This window comes from Eurosta solidaginis, chromosome 2 (assembly GCF_040869045.1).
Source record: "Eurosta solidaginis isolate ZX-2024a chromosome 2, ASM4086904v1, whole genome shotgun sequence".
NCBI lineage: Eukaryota > Metazoa > Arthropoda > Insecta > Diptera > Tephritidae > Eurosta > Eurosta solidaginis.
In genome coordinates, this window is record NC_090320.1 from 38,315,609 (window position 1) to 38,335,060 (window position 19,452).

Consider the following 19,452-nt stretch of genomic DNA (forward strand, 5'->3'; position numbering starts at 1 on the left):
TCCATATTAAGTAGAATAAAATGAAAAAGTTCTGCTGGGCGAAATCAAAAGCCCTTGGAGTCTTGGCAGGAATACTGTTCGTGGTATTACATATATAAATAAATTAGCGGTACCTGACAGATGATGTTCTGGGTCACCCTGGTCCACATTTTGGTCGATATCTTGAAAACGCCTTCACATATACAACTAAGCGCCACTCCCTTTTAAACCCCTCATTAATACCTTTAATTTGATACCCATATCGTACAAACTAGAGATATACGCCGCCGCCGATTTTGGTCGTTTTTCGCACGCCGCCGCCGAATGTAAAAATATCGGCGCGTCGGCGCGGCGTCCGGCGCGTTACTATATTTACTACTCGTTTAACACTGTTTAGGCCATTTATTGTTCATGTCGAAAATTGGTCTGATATGGTCGAAAGTGGTATAAACGGATGCGCATCACTGCCAGTTATGAGATACTTATTGCGAAACTTAACTCTATAACTATTCAAAAGTTATTTACAATAACAGGCGCTTTCGATGTCAGCTTAACACGGACTTTGCATCACCCAATTCAGCAAGTTATTAAAACAAAACACTACAAGGAAAGTTATATAATAAATTTATATGCTCACTTTACATTTTTGAAAAAATTAATAATGAAGAATTAATTCAAAAAAAATGACCCAAGGCGAACATGTTTTTAAATTGTCCTCAAGAATAAGCGAAATCAGTGACACAAAATCCTTTAGCAAGTTCTAGGGGCATAAGCACTCCTTTGAAATTATTCTTACCTCATACTTAAGTTGAGGATATATGTACTTATGAGAAGGATTTGAAAAATCATTAGTCTTGCATTCAAACATCTGTTGTTTATTTGCGAAACTATACAATAGCGTCTGAAATGTTAATTTTGATTTTCACACTTCATCCTTCAACACCCAAGTCTCCCGGTTTGACATTTCCTAAAGTTGGCGGCCCTATCCAAAACTAGTCCCTTGGAGTGAATCGCATTGATTATAGCCTATCAACCAAGTTTAAATATCACCTACACGTTACGGTTCCTTTTACAAATGTCAATACGTAGGCACATATATCTATCAGGTGAGGCTTTGTCCTTCGCAAGAACACTCAAAGTGGTGAAGCAAAAGCTTTCCCAAGACAGTGGAACTAATGACCGTGTGTGATACTACCCTAACGTAGTGGACAGTCGAACTTGTCTGAAAACTGAAGCTACGCGGTCATCCATAATAAGCTCCTATATCGTAATGCCGGAAAACAGTAGTTAACAACTTTCAACTTAAAATCCGTCGACTTTCATTCTAAATTTGATTTAAAGAAGACTATTGAAGTCAATGTTCTGAACACAAACGTCTGCAATCTTTGGTCTACATTTTAAAAATTTTATCCAGGGTCCTTGTAATACGATTATACGATTTTCACCCATTCCGCAATGAGATACACTTAGACGAGGGCGGCATCCTTGGCCGAATAGTCACTCCCTAACGTTTCAAGGTCCTTCTGTGGTGTAGCTCGGAAGCATAGCTCGACAAAAGCATCCGTTGGAAAGTCTTCGGAGCTACGCCTAGAGCTTCTAGGAAAGTGACGTCGGCGAAGGTATGAGTTGGAAGCCGCAGTGCTATAGCTTCTGTGCTGGCATATGGTGTGATGCTCAGGAGGCGTGGTAGCGACTGGTGGTAGGGATCCCTACTGTTCGCACATCGGGAATTATAGCTCTTCAAAACAGCCGAAAAAACTGGAGGCACCCTGTGCCACGAGAGTCATGAGTATTAATAGACCATTAGTAGCAACCCTAAGTCGCCTTTATGCGTGACCGCCAAGGAGCGACAAATGATTTAAAGAAATTGTGTTTGCGACGATTATTAGGAGTTAACCCTAGGTGAAACTACTACGCTTTGCACGAGATATACAAGCAAAAGTGTGACTATTTTATGTATCTCTATTTCTTTTCAGCAGACGCAGCAGTACCAATTCCATAGACCGGGGTAAGGTTCAAAGCCTCTCTAGAGCAAGCGAACGAGGGACAATCCCTTCGCAAGGAGCTACTCCTGAAAATTTTTGAACGGTCTTTTGATGCAAAAACCCCGGATCTTTCCGAAATGGCCAACACGTTGATGTCCTTAAATACATATAAACAAAACCCTTCCTAAATATTATTTATCTAAATAGAAAAATCAAGATTTTAAAGTAAGAACACCGGCGTACGCCGGCGCCGCCGGTATATAATAGAGCTTACGCCGCCGCCGCCGATAAAGTGATCGGCGTAAACCTCTAGTACAAACACATTCTAGAGTCACCCCTGGTCCACCTTTATGGCGATATCCCGAAATGGCGTCCACCTATAGAACTATGACCCACTCCCTTTTAAAATACTCTTTAATACCTTCCATTTGATACCCATGTCATACAAACACATTCCAGGGTTTCCCTAGGTTCATTTTCCTACATGGTGATTTTCCCTTATTTTGTCCCCAAAGCTCTCAGCTGAGTATGTAATGTTCGGTTACACCCGAACTTAGCCTTCCTTACTTGTTTTTTGTTAAAATTTGACTTTCAAAACTTTTTTTAAAAAGTGGGCGTGTTCGTCATCCGAGTAACGTTCCCGCAAAATTTCATCATGATATCTTCAAAGACTGCCAAATTGCAGCTTGCAGAACTTTTAAATTACCTTCTTTTTGTCCCAAATTTTAATAATTTTCTCTTCTGCGTCATAAGGTCAACCAACCTACCAAGTTTCATCGCTTTATCCGTCTTTGGAAATGAATTATCGCACTTTTTCGGTTTTTCGAAATTTTCGATATCGAAAAAGTGGCCGTGGTTATAGTCCGATTTTAAATAGCGATCTGAGATGAGTGCCCAGGAACTTACGTTCCAAATTTCATTAAGATACCTCAAAATTTACTCAAGTCATCGTGTTTACGGACGGACAGACGGACATGGCTAAATGAATTTCTTTTTTCGCCCAGATCATTTTGATATATAGAAGTCTATATCTATCTCGATTAGCTTATGCAGTTACGGGGTACCGTTATGCGAACAAAATTAATATACTCTGTGAGCTCTGCTCAGCTGAGTATAAAAATAGGAATGAACGAATCATTCATACCAAAAACTAGCTGTTCGAAAAATTTGTAATGAACAAATTTCAAATGATTATCGAATGAATGAAAATGAGTGAACTATCGAATAACGCGATATTTTTCATTCGATAGTTCCCAACACTAGAATGCAAATTTATTTATTTTTATTTTATTTATTTAACAACAAACAGCAATTGTACATGTAAGACAACAGTCTTTTAAAAGTACATCAACTTTAATTAATTCACATAATAAAATTAAATTGAATGAAATGCATTTAACTTAAATTTAATTGAACTTATATCTAAGAAGAAAATTTGCATACATATGAGTAGAAAAATCAATGAGAAAAGAAAGAAAAGAAGAAAAAGACAGAGAGTATAGACCAACAGTAGGAAGTAGTTATATATAATCGCACTCATTAACTCGATTTAAAGTAGTGACAGTGCTATTAATGTGATCAGAGCAGGTCAGGCTAGAGTTGACGACAAAGCCTAAGTTTTTAGTTTTGTTTGTAATCTGTAGAGCACTTTTACCAATAAACAGCTTCGGAACATCCTTAACATGCACTACACTATTACATATTGGCAACACATATGACTTAGACGCATTAAGGCATAAATGATTATCACTTGCCCATTGGGATATAGCTGACAGATCACTATTTACTTTAAAACATAAATCCTCAGCAAGATCAATCTGACTAGACAAGTACACTTGGATATCATCAGCATATGCGTGTACATTAACATATTTACAAACTGAGAATACATCATTGACAAATAAACTAAACAAAAGAGGTCCTATGACAGACCCTTGGCGCATGCCCATGTTCGAAAATCTAAAATAATGCTTGAGCTTAGTGTGTAAAATATTATGATCAACCATGTCGAATGCTTTAGAAAAGTCCAGGAGGCATAGAAGTGTTAAGGGTCCATCATCAAAATGTATCCTTATATAATCAATTAGAGGGGATATTAAATTGTAGCACTGATCATGTGATGAGATTTTCGCTGCCATTAACGACTCACATACTTTCGCCAAGGCTGGTAATATACTTATGGGCCGGGCCTATAGTCACTAGGAGTAGTAGACATACTTTTCTTAGCTACTGGGAGTATGACGGATTTTTCCCACTCCTCTGGAAAACAAGATGTTGTAAAGCAATCGTTTATTATGTGGGTAATAGTGCCCAGAATAAATGGCAGCACAAGCTTAACAAATTTTAGGGAAATGCCATCACCACCCAACAGCGTCAGATTTGATATTCAGTATTGCTTGTATGACATCACCCTCACTTACACATTCAAACTTAAATTCATGTTGAAAGGCAGTACGAGCTACAAGAGTCTTTAAGGTATGAGGAGAAGGTTTAATGCTTTTTGCTACCGTAAAGAAGTCGTTCATTATATTCGGGTCTATGTCACATTCCGGCTTCAAACCACCATGGACTTTTAAGTTTTTTAAGTTCCGCCATAGATTCTTAGAAGGAAGCGGTGGATCCAATTTACCATTACAGTATCTTCTTTTTTCTTGCCTTATGACAAGCGTAGCATTATTTCGGGCAGCTTTATATGATGAAACCAGGCGAAATCTGAAATTTCCTCCTCCATTTCCTATATAATTTATTCCGAATTATTAAAGATGTATTGACTTTTTTATTGAACCAGAGGCAAGATCGGTTTACTCGAGCCATACGTAAAGGAACATGCTTCTCCAATAAATCAGTAAATTTTTCATTAAATGCTTTAAAGTTTTTCATCTACAGAGTTGTAGAGCCAACTATCATTCCAGTCCACAATTGCCACACTTTGCGAGAACGCATTTACATCTATCGACTTGAAGTCACGATACATAAAACTATTTTGAAATGGAGGGCGATTAAACACAATATCTACAGTACAAAAAATTAGGTCATGGTCAGAAATAAAGAATATATGGTTGAATTTTAAAATATGGTCGAGGTTTGAAGTTATAAAAAAATCTAAGTGACTTGGATTTGCATTATGGGCAAATCTCGTAGGTGCTACTTCATTAACTACGGTAAGACCTGCTGCAGTTACATGATCGATTAGTTTACGGGAAAAGGAGTCATTTGAAAGGAGGTTCACAATAAAATCACCACATATTACATAAAATTCATAGTCAATAATTAACATTGATATTTCCATAAAAAAAATAATCTAATGGACAACACCTACGGGGGTTATATACACACGACACTAATACGCTTTTTGTACCGTCAGAAACTTCACCTATGATAAACTCAGTAACCGAGGTAAAGGATTTAGCTAGATATGAACGACTTGCAGTAGACTGCAACACCACCCCTCGTTGGTTACACCTGTCATGGCGAATAAGGCTGTAGCTTGGAATGCTGTAGACAGCATCAGAAATAGTGGAGCTGAACCAGGATTCGGAAACACAAACCACGTCAACTAATTAACCCTCAAAGACATTCCTAATGTAGTCCAGTTTATCACCACTAAGACTACGGGCTTTAAAGTGTACTACATTTAGACCACGAGACTGCTTACATAAAATATCTAACAAGATCTTGGGGTTGTCATCAACACTGGGTACTTTTTTGCTAACTGGGTTTACCAACATTAAACTGTGTTTGGAGAGGGAGAACCGCGAGTAAAAGTGCTCATTGCAAATACAAAATTATATTAAAGCAAAACACAACAAAAAATGTAAATAAAAAAATAATTATATGGGTGTAAGTTAAGAAGCTAATGCAAATGAGAACGATTACACTGTGCAACAGCCGGCTGGGTATTGGACCAAACCCACAGTTTTGTAAAGATTGAGGCTTATATAGACAAAGTATTATCTCCGTTTTTCGAAGTTAGCCCCCAAAAAATAGATGTCGGCTTTCGAAGTTCGAAATTGTACATTTCGAAAATTTATTCTTTTTTTGTTTTGTTAACGCGTTCAGCAAATTTTCTAAGTTAGGCTCCAAAAAATAGATATCGGCTTTCGAAGTTCGAAATTCTACATTTCGAAATTTAATTTTTTTTGTTAACGCGTTCAGCAAATTAAAAAAGTAAAAATGTGGTCGTGGTCCGCTTTTTTCTTTTATTTAAATGGCTGAATTCTTTTTTTGAAAAATTGCAGTACGAGCAATTCCGGTGCAGACATGAAAGTAGTAGTCACTATCATAGAACTATCTGACTTTCACCTCGTATAATAGCTGATATACTAAATTTCTCAAAAAAAAGAATTCAACCCTTCAAATTAGGGAAAAGATCGTACCAAGACCACATTTTCACTTTTTTAATTTGCTGAGCGCGTTAACAAAAAAAATTAAATTTCGAAATGTAGAATTTCGAACTTCGAGCTTCGAAAGCCGATATCTATTTTTTGAAGGCTAACTTCGAAAAACGGAGATGGTACTTTTTATACTTAAGCTTCAATCTCCTCAAAAAAGTTGGTTGGCTTCAATACCCAGAACAAAGATTGATTTTGTCGCATAGTGTTATGATATTAAAAATGGAAAATAGCGTGTATAGAAGTAGGATTAAATGTAGGAATAAAGAAGATTAGACTAAGAGAATGTGCTGAATCATTGTGTGATTTTGAATTAAGCATACATATGTATAGTAAACAGTCATTAGTCAATCATAAACGAGTTTGTATTTGACATATATATGCGGCTTCTTTGAGACGCTTAGTAGCTGCTGTGCGATTTTTTTTTTTAATAAAAATGTATACTTCGAAAGTGGGTGCTGTACTGGATTTAAATAAAGAATATTCGCCATCAAAAAACTCCAAACGCTTTTCAGAAGCAACAAATCCTGATCAAGCAGTTGTGGCAGAGTTTGTGAAAACTATAACGGAACGTGAGTTATTTTGATTGAGTTACTAAAAATCTTGGTTGCAGTAAGTATTGTAGTTTTATTGGTTGCCGTGTCATAGTGTCAATGGAACAACGTCAATTGACATTAATTCGCTTTTGCAAGAGAACTTATGTCAATCGACTTAAGTTCGCGCGATTTTTGATTTAAAAGTTTTCGTTATGAAAGAGATATTTACTAGCATTAATAGTGCGGCGAATGTTGACATCACTAGGCTGTTAGTAAATAATCACGCAACAACAAAAACATGAAGTAGCCACACTTGTGTACATGAATACATCAGTCATCATTTACACATATACATACAAGGCAACGAAGAGATATCTCACACACACACATGTAATAATCAACCGAAGTTCTTACTCACACATACACACGCATATAGCTGTTTACCAAGCAGGAGATACAAGAGTTCTAGAAGGCGAGACGTCTAGACCTTTGGAGAAATATGCGGACGAGGCACCAGAGAGTATAAAAGCAGCGCAAGCTGAGTAATAACTAATCAGTTTTAATTTAAACACGCTATTGGTTGTGAAATATAATTCTGAAGTACTAATCCCAAAGTAAACTAAATAAATACCAGTTTGCATTATTGAATATTGGAGTGATTTATTGAACAGTTTAGCGATTCAAACGTTAGCAGAAGGTGCATAAATATGAGAAATTTCCTAAATTCGTTACAATAGATTTGTTTATTATTAAAAGGGCACGTGAACAACACATTTTCTAAATTTTCACCAGACACAAAAAACGCTGTAACACCTTTCTTTATATTTATTCTGTAACCGTAAATAGTAGGTTTTAGGTATGAAGAAAGCAGTTTTTGAAACATTTTTTTTTGTTTAAATAATTTCGCTAGTTTTTTTGTGGCTTTTTGAGCGTTTTAGCCTTTGGACATGTGCCTTCTAATGATAAACAAGTTATTTACTATATAAAAACTTCATTATATTGTTTTAATTTTATTTTCTACAAAAAATACGCGTTTTTAAAGTTAAAATGGTTAGTTAAAAATTTTCTAATTTTCATAAACTGAGTTATACGACCTGGTTGAATGAATTACCATTCTAATGTCGCTATTTTTTGTTTCATTAATGGGATTCACAGAAAATGCCTCTTCTGTATGAAGACCTGTAATACGTGAATTGTGACGAATTAACTTAAGGGTATTTTTCATTAAGCCATTAATGGTGTTCGATACCATGAGGACGCCATCAGCCATCTCGGTTGGTTTCCCTTCTGTTGTTAATGAAGTTTTTTTTCATATTTGAGCCACCACTTATTAAAATCCAAATACATATGTAATTTTTGCGTATTGTAGTGGGGTATATGCGTGTATATGCATGCGGCCACCGTGGTGTGGTGATAGCGTTCCGCCTACCACGCCGAAGATCTTGGGTTCAAGTCTCGGACAAAGCAACATCAAAAATTTAATAACAAGCTTTTTCAATTCAATTAGCGGGGTCGCCCCTCGGCAGTGTTTTAGAAAACACTCCGAGTGCATTTCTGCCATAAAAAGCTTCTCAGTGAAAACTCATCTGTCTTGCAGATGCCGTTCGGAGTCGGCGTAAAATATGTAGGTCCCGTTCCGCCAATTTGTAGGAGGTCGACGTAAATTGGAGAAGCTCGGCCTAAATCTTTTCGGAGGTTTATAGCGCCTTGTATTTTATTTATATATATTCGGTCTTCGCGTTTTAATACACCCAAAATGTGTATCACGTGATGGGTAGCTATGGCCATGAAAGTGAATTAGCAAAAAAAGTGAGGATACCGCATTACCAAAGACGGTCAAATAACGGGACAAATCGACGTCATAACTTAAGGCGCAAGAGTAAGCATGAGAGCAAGCAATGAACCTTCCTTGGTTAACCTTGACAACCTAGCTAGGCCGCTCCATCAAAACCGGTTTAAGGGCTAGATGGGGGACTCCATCAGCAGCGTCTGATCACTATAAGGTGCTGCTGCAAGCAGGCGTCTGTCTTCGATGAAGGGGCTCACTATATTAATGTGCAAGTAATATTTTCATCGCCGCTGAGCGGTTGTGCGCTGGGCTCGGAACCCGCGAGATAATACGCCAATAAAAGCCTTATTGGGATTGGTGCCGACGCCCTAGTTGATGTTCTCGTAAAAGCAAAAACCGACATCACCGCTTTCCGAGAAATGCGATGGACGAAGCAAGGATACAATCAGTGTTCCCAGGTGATGAAAAAAAAGAAGCTAGATTGGCAAAAAAAAAAAAAAGGTTAGAAAAAGCGAAATTTAGAAAAAAAGAAGCTAAAAAAAGGCCAGAAATTTTTTTGGTTAATTCATTAAATTTTTTTTATATTTTAGTTTACACATTTGTAAATAAAAACTTATAAACATAACTTCTTGTTTCAAAACATATCAGGCACATTTTCCCTGACTAGCACATGGAATTACTTTAAATGATTGCATATGTGTATATACATAAAAAAAATATTAAAAACTAATTATTTATATGAAATATTCCCCGTCTGAAGAATCAGAAGAGCTTAAGTCTGCGTATAAAGTTTGGCTATTTACCATAGATATGAGATCATCGGTAATTTCAAAATCATTACAACATTTAGATAAGCGTTTTAACGAGCATCTAATATTAAGCAGCGCATTAAGCATTTTAATTTTTAGTTTGTTCCTTAATTTAGTTTTCAGAATTTTCATGCCACTAACAATGCTTTCAACCTCCGCGTTACTGAGTGGTAATACTAAAAAACTAAATATGAATTCGACAAGTTCTAAAAAAGGAGGTTCGTTTAATGCATTTTTATGTTCCCGGACTTCCGACCAAAATTTCATGGTGGAGTGTACATTTTTCCATTGTATAGTTATAAGTTTTCACCACTGCAGCTCTATTAATGCTATTTGACTTGAAGAATAACTATACTTCTCTTTTTCAAAGTAAGAAAATACATCTGGCTTTGAAACTTTCAACGAAAGAAAAAGAATTAAACCCTTGTAGAGAACTCATATTATTAGGTATTAGGTGTTCACAGGAACTATTGAAATTACTTCATTTTGGAAATTATTAAAAATACATTCGGAGTAAAAAAGGCTAGAAAAAAGTCACGAAGCTAAACCCAAAATTTCGAGGCTAAAGGCAAAAAAAAAGGCTAAATCTAGCCTCGAAAAGGCTAACCTGGCAACACTGGATACAATTCAAAATTGTGACATTTACTGACGTGGCCGTACAAATAAGAGCAGTTTCGCTGGTGGATTTGTGGTGGGACAAAGACTTCGAAGCCAAGTACTATCATCCGTAGCATAGCAATAACCAGAGTAGAAAGCAACAAGACCGCGAGCGCTGATGGGTTGCCTGCGGAGCTGTTCAAATACAGTGGAGAGGAGTTGGTTAGGAGCATGCATCAGCTTTGCAAAATATGGTGAGACGATTGGAATCTAAATGCATGCCTGACGATTGGAATCTAAGTGTTCTTTGCCCATAAACTGCGCCAGCTATCGCGAAATCAGCCTTCTCAGTATCGCATACAAGGTCCCGTCAAGCGAATTGTGCGAAAGACCTAGAATTGGCTGATTGGACCTTATAGGTGTGGCTTTAGACCTCGTAGATTTATTATCGACCAGATTTTCACTATGCGCCAAATCTTGGAAAAACTCAGCGAAAAAAGAGTTGACACAAAGGAAGGAAGATGGAAGCAGAAAAGATGGGTTTGATGGTTAATGAGGACAAAACGAAGTACCTGCAGTCATCGAGCAAAGAGTCAGCGCATTTGTGCCTTGGCAACCACGCCACTGTTGGCAGCAATAATTTCGAAACAATACAACAAACAACGACATCAGCTCTGAAATACAGCGCAGAATCACTCTTCCCAGTTGAACTCGGAAGGCAAAGTAAAGTCCTCTCGGCAAACGAAAATCAATCTCTACAAGTCATTAATCGTACCCGTCCTGCTATATGGTAAAGAAGCATGAACCATGACAACATCAGATGAAGCGGCTTTGGGAGTGTTCGCGAGAAAATACCTCTACGCGTTGGCGACGGCAAGTACCAAACAAGATTTGATGATAAGCTGTTAAAACGCAGCGGCTACTCTGGCTGGGCCATGTTATGCGAATGAAGATGATCCGGCCGGCTAAGAATGTATTTTTATGGGAACCCGCCTATGGAAGCAGGGTGGCCCCCACTCCGCTGAAAGGACTACGTGGAAAAGGATTTAAGTTCCCTTGGTGTGACCGATTGGCGCGAGTTAACCCAGAGAAGAAGCGACAAGACAGCACTAATCGCTTAAACGGTTAAGCGCCAATTAGAAAGTTAAAGCTGAATGAAGGCATCAGAAAGCGGCTACGCTGACCAGGTAGGGTTATGCGAATGGAAAATGATGCTCCCGCTAATAAAGTATTTTATCGAAACCCGCTTGTGGAATAAAAGGAAGAAGAAAGCCCCCACTCTGCTGGAAGGGCCAAGTAGAAAACGATTTAAATTCGTTTGGTGTTAGCAATTGGCGCCAGTTTAGGTAAGGTTAAGAGGGCGTGCGTGGGTGACACCCACACTTCCACTTGGAAACATTTTTGTCCTTGCTTTCCCTGAGGAACCCAAGAAGAAGCGAGACGTCCACCTTCCCAACCTCTGCCAGGCTGTCGAAGAGCGTGGACCCAGAAATCTGAGCCTTCTTCTTTGAAGCGCCGGGAATCGGCAGAGAAAGTGGTAGATCGACTTCTCTTCCTTCTCATCCTGACAGCTTCTGCAGAAGGAGCTTGTTGGTATTCGCCACCGTCGGAGCATTGGTGCGATAGCACAATGACCTGTGATGACACCCGTAAGTTCCCTCACAGAAGATTTGTTCAGTTTGAGAAGGAAGCTGGTGCCCTTCCTATCCAAACATGGCCATAAGGACCTTGAGACTTCGCAGTCAACTCTATTGTTCCATAGCAAGTCCGTTGCCCTGTTCTCATATTCGTCGATTCTCCCTAGGAGACTACTCAGCGGCGGTCGTACGGAGCTGTTCATCTCACTTATTTCTAAGTCGGAACCTTTCCTAGCCATCTCATCCGCGAGTTCATTTCCTTCAATGCCGCTGTGCCCAGGGACCCAGCAAAGGGAGACATTAAGATGTCTTATAGAAGCCAGAGAGACTCTACACCTCCGCACGATGTCCGATTTTATCATGTTGGACTGTAATGCCCATAAGGCGGCTTGGCTGTCAAGAAAGATTGTTACGTCGGTGTTGGAGACCGCGCTATCTTGGAGCAGCTTTGCCGCTCTGCGTGCGTCAGGAAGTCATAATGATTGGCTTAGCTGTAGATGTGTCGAGTACATCCCAGCTCCAGTTCGCTTTTCCATTTTCGAGCCGTCGGTGTATATTGTAATGCCCCTGCCGTTGTCTAGGCCTACTTCCCATTTCTCCCTTGAAGGATATCGTATGTTCTGAACCTGGAAGTCCAAAAACCCCTGTGATGTAGTCTGTTTTGGATGTTAGGTCGGTTAGTCAACAAGGGGGTGGAGGGGCAAGAAGATTCAATGTGGTCATATTTTTTAATACCAAGTTACCGGAACGTACCGCAAAGCATCATCAACATCAATAACATTCGCCAAAATCTTCGGGGAGTATTCTCATCGCTTCAACAACAACCTGCTTCTCTCAACTCAATGGAGGGCCGCTCCTTCTTCGGCCACAGCGTCTTCGCTCATTGGCATAACATAACCTATGCAGCGAAGCTTCGGTCACCAAACTAAGGAAGCATAGGTGTCTATTGGCTTCACAATAGTATTAAATGTCCAGTATATCATTTTGGGAGATATTCGCCATGTTTTGCCATAGAGTCGATTGCAGACCAAACACGCTATTGCTGCTTTGTTTAGGATAACATCTAGATGAGCATTCCATGTGAGGGTTCTGTCCTAGGTATTGTGACGCATATTAGCAGCAATAGGCTGATACTAAGTAAATAAAGGCACAACAACAAGAAAGCAAGCTGCCACTCTTGTGCACATCAAATCAATCATCATTTAACATACATACATACAAGACAACCAAGGGATACTCACAAACACATGTAGTCATCAGTCGAAGTTGGTTCTCGCACATGCACACGCATATATGTAGCTCAATTACCAAGCAGGAGATACCGCAGAAGGCGAAACGTCTAGACTTTAGTAGAAATATGCGAATGAAGCGACGGAGAGTATAAAAGCAGCGCAAGTAATTAGTTTGATTTAAACACGCTATTAGTTGCGATATATGTGTTATTGTGAAGTACTCTCAATAGTACCCTAAATTCGTTACAGTATTTTGTTTTATTGAAATCAGATTTTGACGCCACCCAGGGATATTTCTGGCATCGATACAATAGGCCAATTTATTCGGATTAACAGATAACCCCTTGGTATCACACTAAGCTACATATTTGCTTATCCTGGAGATATAATAGCTTAATCGCAACTGATTTTCATCCATTCCATGCGCTTGTAGTAACCTCATACCAATTTCAGCAATATTCTTATAATTTTATTTTATTTTTAGACACTCAAACAGCACGTGGTAAATACAATGTTCGCCAGAGCGTAACATACCGGAATAGTGGTTCTAATTCTAATGGCACTATTTTGGATAATCAAGTCCTGGACATTTACTATGGTGATAAAGAAAATGGTTAGTATGGCCTATGTAATACAAATTCTATCCGTAGCGGAACAATCCTCGTGTTGCAATGGTACATGAACCAGATACGGATAGAGATTTAACTTGCAAATACAACAACAATGTGAATATGGATCACGTTGTTGTTGCATTTGCATGTCAAATCTCTATCCGTATCTGGTTCATGTACCATTGGAACACGAGGAATATTTTTAGTTGTCTCAATATTTTTGGTCATGTATAGTGGCTTGGACCGGCCCCCTATGTGGACAAAACTAATTCAATGCGACATTCTCACATAAACACTCTAAAAAGACATCCTAGAATAATATTGTCTATTCAAAATTTGTGGGGTTTTCTAAATTTGCTTTAGAGACATTTTTGTTTTGTTTTGACAGTTGATGATTTGTTATTCAATATTAAAAAAATAAACTACAGTTTTTGATATAGCCAATGCATAGCCGTGTATTTGTTAATGCTACGGGAATTTGCAATGCAATGATGCTAGGCTATTTGCACGAAATCCTCAACTTATGCATGATATTTTTATAAACATGTTTTACTCATACATATATTTCATTCGCATAGGCACACCAATATTTGTTTATATTCATGGCGGATATTGGCAACAGCTGGACAGACACACATCTGGTTCGTTTGTGGAACCCTTAATTCAAAAAGGATATCGTGTTGTTATTGTGGATTACAATTTATGTCCCACTGTTACACTTCAACAAATTTATGAACAAATGAAACACTTTTATGAGTGGTTATTTAACTATGCCATGGAAACTCAAGCCAGGTATGTTCGTAGAAATGTAAAAATGTTTGCGGGGAAATAAGGTCGCCTTAGAATGAACAAATATTTGTACTATAAATAAATTCACAAATAAATGCAAGGCACGATAACCTCCGAAGGCCGAGCTTTATCTTAGGATTTTTCCTACAAATTTCCGGGACGGGACCTAAATGTTTTACGCCGACTCCGACCAGCATCTGCAAGGCAAATGAGTTTTCACTAAGAAGCTTTCTTATGGAAAACTATTTTCTAATTGAAAAAACTTGTTTATAAATTTTTGATGTTGCTTGGACCGGGGTTTGAACCCAGGATCTTTGGTGTGGTAGGCGGAGCACGCTACCACCATACCACGGCGGCTGATACATTTGTTTCATATACATATACCTCAAATCGGTTGTTGTTGTTGTTGTATTAACGACAAAGAACTCCCCGAAGGCTTTGAGGATGGTCCTTTGCCGGATATAGATCCGGTACGTTCCGGTAACAAAGCACCATTAAGGTACGGGAACGATTTATATGAACACATTAAACCTTCAAGGCCATCCCTCCCTCCCTACCCCCTAGTTCCATGAGGAGCTTGGGGTCGCCAGAGCCTCGTCTGTTAATAAACAGGATTCGCCGCGGGTAGGTGAGGTTGACAATTGGGTTGGTGAAGCTATATATTGCGCTGGCAACCCCTTGATAGGGTTGCGCTACACAACCCCTTGAATCCCCAAATCCGTCGTATATTAACGCGGTTGCTAGTAGTGGAATTACGAATTACGGCATTGCAAGGCGAGGAGAAGCTTACCTGAGATTGCTGTTGTTGTTGTTGTGTTAACAGTGTTTCGCCCCATTCAATGAGTGCGGTCACTTACAAATTGCCATAAAATTCCTCTAAGGGGAGTGTTGAGGCACCCTTTAATATAATTCCACCAAACAGACTTTAAGGACGAAGTTCGCTAGGCAATTCATGGCATATGGGTCCGATGCATTTTGGTGGATATATATTAGTACTTTATTGGGCTTTGTTTACGCTGAGTTCTCAGATGCCGTATTTTCTCATAATTCTTGCGGAGATGACGTCTTAAGTCAATCAGATGCCTGTTGGAATGCCCAGATTTCTGGGTATTCAGCAGAAACTGTTTGTTCAGCACTTCATTTCTCTTCCTTATGGGGATTACTCTCGCCTCAATGTGTAAATTAAATGGTGTTTTGGGGACATAAGAAGACAACCTGACAGGCCTGCAGTTTCTTCCAGTAAGTAATATTTAGGCTCGAAGCATGCAAGCGGCCGGCCAGCTGCTTTATAAGCGGTAATGAGCGTCCTTTTATCTTTACCTCAAGTGCTGCACGTGGTAAGGTATTCAGGCCTAAGTTGAAATTAGTTGCTTTTTAAGGTGCAGTTGGTTGTAACATCTTTGTACATAATTTGGTTAGATTTATATGAAATAATAATTGCTTATTTTATGAGCTCGAGGCCTTCTCCAAATAAAAACGCAGTATACATATGTATTTTATATTTGTATTTTTATTTTGTTTTCGATATTTCGACTTCAGTCAAAATAAGATAAAACAATAAAATAAAGTACAATGAAATAAAATTATATTTAGTAAATTAAATAAAATAAAATTAAATTATATAAAGTAAAATAAATTAAAATATAATAACATAAAATAAAATAAAGAAAATGTTATCAAATAGAATAAAATAAAATAAAAAACTAGAATAAAACAGAGATAAAAAAAAATAAAATCAAATAAGATAAATAAAATTAAATGAAATAGAATAAAATAAAATGAAATAAAAATTAGTAAAAAAAAAATAAAATAAAATGAAATGAAATAAAATAAAATAACATTAAATAAACTAGAAATAATTTAATCAAATGGAATAAAATGAAAAATATAATAAAAACTGAAATAAAACAAAATTAAATTAAAAAAACAAAATTAAACAAAATAAAATGAATAAAATAGAATAAAATAAAGTAAAAAAAAATTAAATTACATAGAAATAATAAAAAATAAATTAAAAAAAAAAATAAATAAAATAACATAGAATAACCTTAATCAAATAGAAGAAAATAAAATAAAATAATATAAAATAATGTAATATAAAGTAAAATAAAATGAAATAAAATATAATAAAAAAATTAAACGAAATGAAATGAAATAAAATAAAATAACATAAAATAACTTAAACTAAAAAAACTTAATAAAAAAATAAAAATAAAATAAAGTAAAATAAAATGAAATGAAATAAAATAAAATAACATAAAATAAACTAAAGAAAACTTAATCAAATAGAATAAAATAAAATAAAATAAAATAAAATAAAATAAAATAAAATAAAATAAAATAAAGTAAAATAAATTGGAATAAAATAGAAAAATAAAATAGAATGAAATGAAATAAAATAAAATAAAGTAAAATAAAATAAAATGAAATGAAATAAAATAAAATAACAAAATAAACTAAAGAAAATTTAATAAAATAAAGTAAAATAAAATAGAATAAAATAAAATAAAATAAAATGAAGTGAAATTAAATAAAATTTAGCTAATTTGAAATAAATTAAAATTAAATTAAACTAAATTTAATTAAACTAAACTAAATTCAATTAGATAAATTAAATTAAATGGAGAAAAGTTGCAAAGCAGCTAGACGTAGTGATGGTCGGATGCATTTGTAAACAGTCCGATCATCGTAGGAATGTGGGTTCAAATCCCTCTACCGGGAGAAAAAGCTTTAAAGAGATTTACAAGGTATAATCGAAACAGCTTTCGCCTTGTCCGTACTGATGTCCAGTTGTTTCAATCTTTTCGCAAACATTCAATAAAATAAAATTTAAATAATTGCGTCCAAAGAAATGTGGGATTGCATTTAAAAGCAAATGGGCCATCCCCGCTTTGCAATAACAACCAACTAGCATAGTTAGTCGTTGCTTCTACTCAACAAATAAATTAAATTAAATTAATATAAATTAAATGAATGCAATTAATATAAATTAATTTAAGCTAATTAAATTTATTTAAATTAAGTAAAATAAAACACAATTCAAGCAAATTTAACTAAATTAAATTAATTATTAGTATACGTTTGTGATCGGAATTATGCCTATATTTTTCGAAAGCTAATAGATTTGTAATCGAAGCGTTAACCATTATTTATCGTCGTGTGAACGAAAAATTATCGATTTATTATCAAAAATGTAACGATTTGCTATCAAAAGTTTTTAGATTTCTTATCGGAGTATTACCAAGCTGTTAACGACATGTTCTCGATATGTAAACGCCGACTGAATGGTTTGTTACTAAGCATACTTCAAAGTCTCAATATAAAATCGATGACACACGTAGAACCCTTTGGTAACAAGCTGATAAAAAATCGATATAATAAACCGATAACAAAACAATAACTTGTCTATAAGAAGCCTACGAAACTCTTCTCAAAAAGCCCGAAACTCTTTGTTTCCGAGAAAGTTATCTCCTTTGTGGTTCAACTTCAACCCCCGCGCAAGCTCTAGTTAACGCAAAAAAACTAGTTTCCAGACGTACACCAGTATGTACACACATCGAGCTTCACGAGTACTTGGTACTCTGCCTTTTTTTCAATGAATGTGGCTGAAATTGAAACTAGCAGATTAACCTCGAATTTTTTCTTTTAGAATTGTCGTTTTTATATTCCAAATTTAAAAAATAATATTTCAATTATAGACAAATTAAAAAAAGTATTATCATACAAATTATTGTTATAGGCCTTGAGCTCGAATTCGAACCTGGAATTCTATGATTTAGTCTCTTTAAAAAACAGTATAACTTAAATTTTGATTTACTTTGCATATAAGCTAGAACAAAATTTTACAAATATAATAAATAAATTTGTCTCATCTCTGATTTTAGCAAAATCTCGTTTAGTGGCCATTCGGCCGGTGCCCATTTATTAACTGTTCTATGTAATGAAAAATTACTACGTCTCCCATATGGCAATCTTATAGAGTCAATATTTCTAGTCAGTGGAGTTTTTGATTTACGCGAGTGCTGGAAATTGCCAAGTGTGAATCCTGGAAATATTTTAGACCTGGACACAGAAGCTAGTGCAGCAGCTTTATCACCAATTTGCAGGGAATTGGATCCAGATTTTATCGAGTTGGCAAAGAAACGAAATATACGCATTTATGTTCTTGTGGCGGAAAATGACAGCGAAACATTTAAAGAACAATCCCACGCTTATACGAATAAATTATGTAAGGCTGGCCTACAAGTAGAATACGAAGTATTTAGCGGCTATGATCATTTTAGTATTATAGAAAATGTACCTGTTAAAAGTTCTCTAATAAATAATTACTTATTGTCTAAGTTATAGTAAAAAATTTGTCTTTTGTGGTAATCGCGTTTAAATTTTGCTCAGTAAGCATATTTTACTGGTAAGTTATAAAGTAGGGGGATGCTAACCGTCCCCCCTGGTTCTCAGGGAATCTTGTGAGACTGAAAAACATTAAATGTAGACTTTATAAGCGTTTTAAGAGATCTGGGGCATCTGAAGCTTATTCAAAATAAATAGTTGCCCGTTCAAACTGTCACTTCCATAATCAACAAAGCCTATAAAGGCTACTTAACCCGTTTTAAAATTAACTTTTTCCGTAATCCCAAATAGTTTTATGGATTTGTTAATTCGAAAAGAAAAACTTCGGGATTTCCATCTTCCTTCTCCTACGGTGGTAGATCTTCCCGCTCTGACCATGATGCTGTGGAACTATTCGCTGAATTCTTTAGGTCAACCTATTCGTCTAATAGTATCAATTCAAGTCATTATCCGTATTACATAAATAGTTCAAATTGTACTTTAAATCCTGTAATTGACTACAACACAGTATTTCAAAGCCTTTCAGCAGTTAAACCAACGAATTCTCCGGGGCCAGACGGTGTACCCGGTTGTGTACTCAAGCACTGCGCTGTGAGTTTATGGGAATCGATTTTGAAATTATTTCAGTTATCTATGAATCTTGCGATATTGCCTTCAATTTGGAAATAGTCATTTATTATTCCCCTGCATAAGAAACGTAGTAGGCCTAATATTGAAAACTACTAAGCTATCAGCTATCCCTAAAACATT

At 36.4% G+C, this 19,452-nt stretch overlaps 1 protein-coding gene across 1 annotated transcript; it reads left to right on the forward strand.

Annotated features, from left to right (window-relative positions):
* The first annotated feature begins 6,708 nt into the window (after positions 1–6,708).
* On the forward strand, positions 6,709–18,717 carry KFase (kynurenine formamidase). Its single transcript, XM_067765038.1, has 4 exons — positions 6,709–6,927; positions 13,440–13,568; positions 14,145–14,358; positions 18,240–18,717. The coding sequence occupies exons 1-4, from the start codon at positions 6,792–6,794 to the stop codon at positions 18,700–18,702; spliced, it is 942 nt and encodes a 313-aa protein (XP_067621139.1). The 5' UTR covers positions 6,709–6,791; the 3' UTR covers positions 18,703–18,717.
* Positions 18,718–19,452: the final 735 nt, after the last annotated feature.